The sequence below is a fragment of the Anneissia japonica genome, unplaced genomic scaffold, assembly GCF_011630105.1.
Source record: "Anneissia japonica isolate Jap-2015-1 unplaced genomic scaffold, ASM1163010v1 scaffold522_len1101056_cov227, whole genome shotgun sequence".
NCBI lineage: Eukaryota > Metazoa > Echinodermata > Crinoidea > Comatulida > Comatulidae > Anneissia > Anneissia japonica.
In genome coordinates, this window is record NW_022756123.1 from 1,060,994 (window position 1) to 1,071,291 (window position 10,298).

The window sequence follows — 10,298 nt, forward strand, 5'->3', positions numbered from 1 at the left end:
TAGTAAAAATTAATATCAGTTGTAAGCATAGCCATAGGGCCCACATAAGAAAATAAAGGTATTAATTACCGCTTGTTGTGTTCAGCAATAACCACATTTCCGATGCGACATGTGCTAAACTAAGGCTAGCTGTGAGCGATTTTTTAACGTAGGATAGTTTGGTAAAATCTCATGAATTATTCATACTAATCTTCATAGAACACATTTTGCGCATGCGCTTGTTTCAAGCCTTATTTTATTTATTATTTATTTGTTCAATTAAAGTTGATTAAATTTCAGTAAATTCCATAAGCTACGGAAACTTGGCTCGATGCGGCTGCGAATTTAAAAGCTGAACAAATTAGGCTATACTCATATATACCACGGTCCGACTGGCACGGAGGTTTAACGCGAAGGATTCATCCATCATAGATGATCCGTATATCATGCAATATAATAGGCCTAAACACAATAAATCCTGTTTTGTTCATAGGCATGTGTAACATACTTACAAAAGAAAATAAACAAGTTGCATAACATAAATCACCTTCTTTATACTTTGAAATATTTGTAAAAACCCCATTCCCGGCAAAATTTCAGTCTTTACATGTTTTAGGAATGTCTAAATTCAGTTAAACCAGCAATTCCGTATTGTATTTATAAACCTTTATAACTCCATATATTATGTAAAAATCAGATTTTTCTAAGAACTGAAGTTTTCGCCCGAAAAAAATAAAATATCAAGTCAACAAATAAATTCAACGCATGGCCTACGAAATAGCCTACTGCAAAAGTATTTGTAATTACTATTTAAAATATAGGCCTACAATTTAATCAGTATACGATACATGACAGTATAACACTAGCTTTAAAAGAATTTTACAACTAGTTGCAAGTCGAAATATGATCGGACGTGTCTACTATTAGTAAGAAGAATCATAATTATATTAACCAAATATTTTTATGTGTACTTATATCTTGTTAATATTAAAACAGACTGGATGTTGATACCGGTAACAGACTGGATGAAGGCTCTAATGTTACGTGATAAATACTTGCATAATTCTGCAAACAAATGTAGGCCTAAAGTATCAAAGACCACTGTGCACTGGACCCTTTGTTGAATTAGGCCTGCTCATCTAATCTTGACTATGGTAGCCTATCTAAAATTATTAAAAGAGCCGCCGCTTTTTAATCAATTGTATCCGCTCAGTTCGCCTTAAATCTAAGTTTAACTGTTTTTAATTTTTTTTTAAATAGACACTTCCCTCACGATGCACAGATCAGCTGGTCATTGAGGCTGACACGGCACAGACTTATAAAATAGCGCATGAGCAAAATTGTTCTATAAGGATGATTGAATTCATGATATTTTACCAAATTATCCTACGTTAAAAAAATTTGCAACCTGTGAGCGAGTACAGTATCTGCTGTTTGTGTGTTTGTATGTGTGTAAGTGAAATACGGTCAGATCATCGGTCAATTATAGAGGGCGATGTTTACTTTGTTGACCTATTGCCTATTGAGCCGTTTTCTACAGAAAGAAAGGCTTCAAGAAAACTGAATTGGAAATGGCCAAAACTACAATAAATCAAAGTAATTACGGACTATTAGATGACGAAGCCACCCATAGGCAAATTGAAGTCGCCTTTTCCAAGGAAATGTCAACAACAAGTAAGTCTTCTGTCGTACAAGTGAGGGAAGACGATGTGAAACCAGGCCTAGAATTCCAAATTCTTGAAACACTGGCTTCAGTCGCGACGACAAGCGACCCGACGAGCCTCTTGGCTCAGCCACCGCCCCCGACTATGTCCCAAGCCAATAAGCACGAATTAGTTGACGCTCTAACCAGGGGTGAGCTGACTCTTATGGACATTGCACGCAAACATCCCCCATCAGTTATCAGGCAAAATGAAGATGGTATGGATTCTAGTCACTGCTCCTCTGGATTCAGTCCTGACTCACAAATCAGCAAAATGCTGGCAAAGAAGAGAAAAAGAAAAAACATGATTCAGAAACTAAAATCGGAAAAAGGTGGAGAAACAGACAGTCGCAAACCAGGAAAGAAGAAAACCTCCAAAAAAAAGAAGATGAAATTAATGGGTATCTCACCGGAGATGAGCACTTCCAGGATGCCTTCGGCCAGTGCCATCCTCGATACACCTCCACGGGAAGGAATGGATAAGGAAATTGAACTGATCAGAAATTTTAAATGTGATTGTAAGTATGGTGGTGAAGGAGAATCATGCATAAGACAATTCAATGATTCTGCTGTGTTACAGCTTAGGTACTCAATGTCAGATGTTACATCGTATGAGAAAGATCTTCTACTTCTTGGAAAGTTAAGTTGCACAATTAATGTCTCTAAATTAACAAATTGTACTCGTAGGAGAGAGCAGAAGGAAAGGCAACAACAGAGAATTCTGTATTATGTGGAGAATCACAGAGTCTGTAGGGCTACATTCAAATTCATGCACAAGTAAGTATTAATTTACAATATACAATGCATCTTTACAATATTCACGCACACACACACAGTGCAGTTTACAATCCTGGTGTGTGGGGGGGGGGGGAGGGGTTTGTATTCTAGACGCCCGAAAATAACATTTGAGGCGTTCTGGGCTATCTTTTTTTTCTTAACCCTAACCCAAAAGGGCCGGGCCAGCTTCCCCCTCCCCCTAAATCTTCCCCTGGTAATAGTTTATTGGGTAAATATTTTAAAATTTTGAAAAGTAAAAAAAAACATTGCTCGCGAAATGTACGCTCACTGACCGTGTAAGTAATTGAATGCTGATTGGTAATTTTGTTACCCAAAGTCATGCAAGACCCCCCGCAACGATTAAAGCCCGGCTTAGAAAAGTTATAACACGGTGGCACGCCAGGCCTAGTTACTATAGGAACACAGCCCGGCTTGAGATAAGCCACCTAGTTCAGACTGGCAGGTGGATAGACCCGGTAAGTTGAGCCAGGTTTATCCACCTATTTTAACTTGTTTACATGGGATGGAGTGAAAAGTCTGAACTAGGCCTGAGTCTACCCAGCTGTACCAATGGGTACCAGCAAATTGCAGGGAATACCTGCAATGGATTAGTATCCAATCCATTCATGTGCTTAATGCTACAGAAACGGTAGAAACTAGCGGCTCTGGCAGCATTTACTTTAATTGAAAGAAAGGGACACACTACTTGAAGCGACGATGGATAACTGCAGGCCTACTCCTTCCCTCTTTTTTTGATCAGTCAAATATCATTGCTAATAATTCATTATTTTAATTACTATACCAACATATTGTATTTTCACTTTTCTAGAATAAGTCAGAATAAATTAACGGCTCTGATTAAGTGGTACAAAGGACATGGGTTAACGCCGAGGAAGAAACGAGTTGGAGGGAAAAAAATTTCAAAAGATGCAACAGAACGAAAATCTCCAAAGAGGAAGCCTAGCTCTCCTAAGTCACCTGTTACAACAGTTTCTAAAGTAATGATTCCACACCAACAGCCACATCAGCAGCAGCAACAGTCACAACAACAGCAACCAATTCCAACAGTCCAGCAAGCACCTCGTCCTCAACGTGTGACAAACCAATCTCAGCCCCAGCCCCAGCCCCAGCCCCAGCAGCAACAGGCACAACAGCAACAGCAACAGCAACAACAACAACAGCAGCAACAACAACGTCAACAACAACAACATCAGCAACAGCAACATCAACAGCAACATCAACAGGTCCAACAGGTATTCATTCAACAAAACCTAATGCGACAGGCAGCGCCCCCGCAGATGGCAATGCAGATGCACCAGCCCCCTCCTCAACAGTACATCCCTCCCCAATTCCACCATCATAGTCAGGCAATGCAATATCATCATCTGTTGACACCACAGCAACAGGCCTATTCAATGCCCCAGCCCAACTACATGCAGTAGTCACACAAGGCATCATCAAAGTGTAAGAGTCGTAACATGTATCGGCCTATTTAGTGATATTTTGGATGATGTAATCAAAGTTAACAATTTACATACATTTATATTCACTTAAATTAAGAACCTATTTTTTTACTATTATTGGAAATTCAAAAAGGTGATTAATTTCAATCAGAACAATTTTGATTTTTAATACTTAACACCAACATAAGATTGTATATCAAGATTGAAAGTTTGGAGATCAATCCACTTCAAAATGCAATACAGTATTTTTGTGCTTTTCGGGTCCAATCTTTCGAAAAGTTATATTTTTTAACTATTGTTTAAAAAATACCTTGATACCTTCCAAAAGAAGAACTCATTAACAGATTTAGTTAAAATTATTATGTCCTCTCATATGTGATATAATATCAATCATACAGTAGAATAAATCATAATGCATTGAACCAAGAGAAGGGATGAATGTGTTGATATCAATGGTTTTAATTGTGATATTTTAATAGTCATTTTTATATCCTTGAAATTTAACTTGAAATAATGTCCTGAACATTGTATGTAACATTAGATTTTGTTTTCCACAGAAAATAAAATTGCCATAAATATTTAAACTATTGGTCTGTAAAATTGTCTCATTGGATAATGTTACTGTCAACAACGAATAAGATGAGTAAGAAAAGAGATCAAGTGACTCTTAAAATTCTTCTCAGATTAAACATTTACATGGCATTTAACCAAAACATGAGTCACTCATTGAAAGGTGTAGGTAGTTGCTTGTGTGATTTTGTTAATGTGTGCTCATGACCTTTTCTATAGCTGAGCAAAGCCAAGAAAGTTAATCTGTGACTCAGCTGGTATGAACTACTAGGTACAGTCCTTGTTTGAGTGACTCAGTATTCAGATCACAATTAGTTCAATGGATTAGCGTTTCAGATGCAATTATTGCCCCATTGATTCAGTAAATAGGTTACAGTATCTAATCCTAAACTATTCAAGTATTGATGGAACCTATATGATTGCATAAACCAACTGTATATGTTTTTTAAAGATTATTAATATTTTATCTAATAATTCTTGAAGGTTTGCATGGCAAGTAAACGATTAATGATAGGTGAATTTCAGTACATCTCAAAACCATATTTTAACACATGGTAATAAGGTATAAAATGATTAAGATATGTTAATATTTTATTTGTGTTATTTTAATATTACTGTATATTTTAGCATTATTATTATTATTTATTATATAATTATTTGATCTGGAATTCTTCAGTTGTATATTAGCTTATATTTATTACTGTTTTTGTTTTTTTAATTTGTAATTGTTAATTGTTCAAATTAATCTGGACACAAATCAGGTATCGATTTGGTCATGTTTTGTTCAAGTACTTTTATCATTTTATTCACTCTTAAAATGTATGATTTTTCTCATTTTAAGTGCTCGTTTACATAATTGTCCTGTACATGTGTATCATTACATATATTTGAATGTATACTTTAATAAATTTTAACAAATGCAATTAAAGATTTGTGGGTCAATATGAAGAAATACGGATTTTCGGTACCAATATCTTACTGATCATAGTATTTTTTAGGCTCGCATTTTTGTTCAGCTACATTTTTATTAACATTTACCCTAAGTAAACGTATATTAAATATAATTCCATTATTGAGTGCATATAGTATACTATGGTGCAACATTTTAAAGTTACGGAACATTTTTTGTATTGTTTACTACCAGGTATATATTAACTTATAGGGCCATCAATCAAAAATATAACCGTAAGATTTGACAAAGAATTATTACATATCTGTACCTAGTTTGCATATACTGATAATTTAATCAAATATTTGGTACGTACAGAGGAATGTATAAAATAATTCGCTTCTGTGTGATAGGCTTTTCATGAGTTGAAGACAATTATTTTGAATTTCATCTGGTGTTGACGTGAACTTGTACTAGTAAAATCTCATGAGACCCAGCAGTATTGAAGTGAGCCCTCTATCAGTAACGAGTTTACGTTTTGAGATGGATTAGTGACTGATATGTCGGAATTCTTAAAGGCGTACGAGTCAGAAATGTGTTGATTTATTATTAATATTATATTTTAAATTATGTAATTTAAATTTACATTTAATTAGATTTGCAGGCGATAACGGTAGGATTTTTAATGTTCTACATTTTTATTGAACTACTAGTACATGCTGATTTTATTAACTGATGGTTTTGGGCAAAAAATGTACAGTAAACGATGGTTATTACCGGACAATGTTGCTGGTGTTACAGTTTACCTGGACCAGTTGTTATAGTTTGTTATATGGCTGTGTTGAGCTATAGATGATATTCAGTATATCAAGTTCAAAGTTCAAATATGACTGACTTTGTAGTTAACGTTACTAGTTTTCAGTTAAAATTTAGAATGAGAAAATATTTTTCCTTGCGACAACGTTAACAGTTCCATAAATAGTGCCGTTCATATCTTTGCATAAACTCTTAATCAGTTTCAAGATTTTCTATTAAAACGTCTGTAAATCATCGAAAACTTATTTGTTTTGGTGTCTCATTGGAAGTTTGTAATCGTTTATAAATAATTAAATGTTTTAATTTGGTTTTCGAGGATTTTATTGCCAGTTGTGTATTTTTACAATAAAATGCTGATTTTACTGGGTCAAATTATATTGAACTCATTTTCCTTTTTTTCGGTATGGTGTTATTTAAATACTCCTAATATTTCTACGAATTTTACAAATTTCTAAGAAATTTTTTGACACAATTAGCATTATTTGTTATTAAGGGTGTTGTTTACTTGAATACTCTGTATTTGAACCACGTACTGTTTAAAATCATTTGAATCATATGGTTAATGTTAATTGTATTGACATGGGTTGTATACAAATGAAATATTTCACGGCCTCGTAGATGTTATGGTAAGATAAGATAATTTTTAATTGTATTTACTTGTTGGAATCTGCCTTGAGAAGAACCTCCACAGTCCTCATTAGATACGGAAGTGTAACCTTTATTTTTAATAATAATAATAATATAGGAATTTATATAAGTACAATGATCCTTTATCTTTTTCATAAATAAAAAATCATCGGATATAATAGGTCTACAGCTTGTGGATATTTAAGTATAAACGGTAGTTTTTGAGGAATTGCTATGCCTCCTTTGAATGGTGACTCAAAAAGCCTATATCAAGAATAATTCAGGCCTCATTTTGTGGAGCTGTTATGATAATAAAAACTACTGTTGATGATGTGATGTGACGATGATGGTACTTTTTTGTGAGTAATGTTAAAGCGGATGATGGTGAGTCTGTTAGTGTGAGGAAGATGACGGTGATGATAATGATGATTGTGATGGTGAAGGATGACTCATATTAGCGTAAAAATGTTGGCGATCTCTCTGAAGCAATGTGCTTCAAAAGAGTTTATAGAGATTATAAACATGGATAAAGTCAAACCTTCAATTCACCAATGTGACTGGTTCAACATATGAAATTATTTTACGATAAATTAACAGCGCCATCTATTGGATAATGAACAGATAATGTTAATCATACGATAGTTCGCAACCTAATTTAAAGCATCCTTATTAAAATTGGTGTACAGTAGACTGTTCTAGTCTCTAACAACAAGTTAGTTGATTATTTATAACATGAATAAAGACAAAACTATATTTAGCCTTCAAACACCTAATTGATTGCAAGTCGAAGATTGGATCAAAGAAAAAAAAATCGCCTTTGTGTATAACGAGTGATTTCCGTTCAGCTGAGTGTCAGCGTCCGACTGGTGCTGGGACGATTGCCGAAGTTTCCACTGACACCCTGATTATTTTCGATTTTGTTTTTGTTGAAATACAAGTGAAATGTTAACTCAACGAGTTAAGATGTTTATTACTTGTCTCTTTCTCTGGACGATTTGTTTACAACAAGTCAGTGCGCAAGGTAAGACTACCACGACATGTATTCTAATTTTAAAGAGAATTAAAAAGCTAGAAATCACTGACACTATTTGTCTGCATGTGGAAATAGCGAAAATGGTACTAATGAGTAAGTAGAATATTTTATTGTATTGCAAAACATTAAAATTCCCTATTTGTGAAATCAGAAAATAACAAATTTAGATAACAAAGGTACTAGTTCTGGTGCTCTAACTATTAATGCAATAAACGATGCCTTAAAAAAAGTCAGCGCAATAAGAAAAAAAAGGCATTAAATAATCATCATTATCTTCATCATATTAATCATAATAATAATAATAATTTACAATGTGTATTTGCTTCCCGTTGGACCAAGCTTGAGGCGCTTGACATAGTCATCATAATCATTATCATCATCATCATCATCATCAGTATTATTATTATTATTATTATTATTATTATTATTATTATTATTATTATTATTATTGTTATTATTATTATTATTATTATTATTATTATTATTATTATTATTATTATTATTATTATTATTATTATTATTGCATTAAACCTGAATATTTACTGACTGTATTTGTATTTGTTTTTTGTTAAGATTTTGATCGGCCAAATTTCCCTTACATGATTCTCATCGTTGGAGTGTTATTACCGGCTTTGGTTATAGTTGGAATGATCATCGCGTCGGCTGTGTACTTCTACTGTAACACATGCAGCAAAGGTACACACAAGGGTGTTGCCAAAAGAAACATAAACATGCCCGTTAAGGGATTGTACCCTATACAGTCACGGTATCCAGCAAGTGAGTCTATGAAGAAATTTATCTTGGTTTAAGACAACTGTATATAACATCTATAATTTAAGACACCATATCTTTGGTTTGAGACTATACCATATCTTTGGTTTAAGACTATACCATATCTTTGTTTTAAGACTATACCGTACTATCTTTGTTTTAAGACCATACTCTATTTTTTGTTAAGATTATTTGGTTTAAGCATGGACCTATTAATAAATCCATGGTTTAAGACACCATATCTTTGTTTTAAGACTATACCATATCTTGATTTAAGACTATACCATATCTTTGTTTTAATACTCTACCGTATGTTTAAGACTGTTCTTATATTTTAGTGTTTTGATAAGCCCGTGTGAGCTATAATAGCTCAGGTGGTTAATAATGATTATCTTCCATATCCAACATTGGGGGTCCTGGCTTCAAATCCCGCCTAAAAACCAGGATTTCTTACAACTAAAACAATCTAGGCTTCATTTCCAGCCACCAAGTCGGTAAATGCGGAAGAGGGATGGTGATTGACCACAATGTTTGTATACACAAATCCACGTTTTAGATTGTCTTATCTTTCAAACAAATTGAATCCACTTTTATTTAACGTCTTTAGGTGTCGATGAGGCATTGCAGGAACGAGAGGCAACCAACTCACCAGAAAAGACATCAAGGTTCAAACGGCTGCTACCGACAAAAGTTAGATTGCCTAAACAAAATAAGAAGACGAATAAGGCACCCAAAACGAATGACAACAGTTTACATTGTGTATAAGAAGACGAATAAGGCACTGCCCAGACGAATGACAACTTACATTGTGTATAAGACGAATAAGGCACCACAAACGAATGACAAAAGTTTACATTGCGTATAATAAGAAGACGAATAAGGCTCCTCAAACGAATGACAACAGCTTACATTGTGTATAATAAGAAGACGAATAAGGCACCTCAAACGAATGACAACAGCTTACATTGTGTATAATAAGAAGGCGAATAAGGCACCTCAAACGAATGACAACAGCTTTACATTGTGTATAATAAGAAGACAAATAAGGCCCCTCAAACGAATGACAACAGCTTTACGTTGTGTATAATAAGAATACAAATAAGGCACCCCCAAACGAATGGCAACAGCTTACATTGTGTATAATACTTTTCAATGTATCTTAAGGGGAAAGATAACATTAAATGTTATTAACAAAATTTGTGGACATTTCCGCTTCGCTTCACCCCGTGGATACTGTTGATAAGTTATATGTATGCTTTATTTTTGTATTTAAGTGGTGATTTATTAGGCCCCATAAAAAAATGTATTAGTTTATCATCCTATCACAGAATAAAAACTGATGAGGGAGGGAGGTTTTTTTTTTTTTTTTTACCGATGATCACAAGTAAATCAATGGTTAGAGATACATATATAAAAAGTCATAAGAATGGAATCAAATTTATATTTAAAAAATATGTTTTTGTTGTACCAGTAAGCATATTTGCAAGAACCCTGAGCTTTTCAAGTGAAAAAAGGACCGTTTGAAATGAAAATATAATATGTTGATTGAAAAAAAAAATCAAAAAAAAAAAATCAGATTTTTCCCAAAAGTGATGAGAGAGCGGGTGATAAACTAATAATTTTTTTATGGGGCCTTATATGATGTATTTTATTTATTCAAGAGGACCATGA

The 10,298-nt window shown here is 33.8% G+C and overlaps 2 protein-coding genes across 2 annotated transcripts; both read left to right on the forward strand.

Annotated features, from left to right (window-relative positions):
- Positions 1–1,238: 1,238 nt before the first annotated feature.
- On the forward strand, positions 1,239–7,004 carry LOC117124041 (formin-J-like). Its single transcript, XM_033270160.1, has 2 exons — positions 1,239–2,458; positions 3,288–7,004. The coding sequence occupies exons 1-2, from the start codon at positions 1,551–1,553 to the stop codon at positions 3,898–3,900; spliced, it is 1,521 nt and encodes a 506-aa protein (XP_033126051.1). The 5' UTR covers positions 1,239–1,550; the 3' UTR covers positions 3,901–7,004.
- Positions 7,005–7,455: 451 nt separating this feature from the next.
- Positions 7,456–10,009, forward strand: LOC117124057. The gene is made up of 3 exons (XM_033270183.1): positions 7,456–7,844; positions 8,430–8,633; positions 9,235–10,009. Exons 1-3 carry the CDS (start codon positions 7,766–7,768, stop codon positions 9,390–9,392), a joined length of 441 nt encoding a protein of 146 aa, XP_033126074.1. The 5' UTR covers positions 7,456–7,765; the 3' UTR covers positions 9,393–10,009.
- The last annotated feature ends 289 nt before the right edge of the window (positions 10,010–10,298 follow it).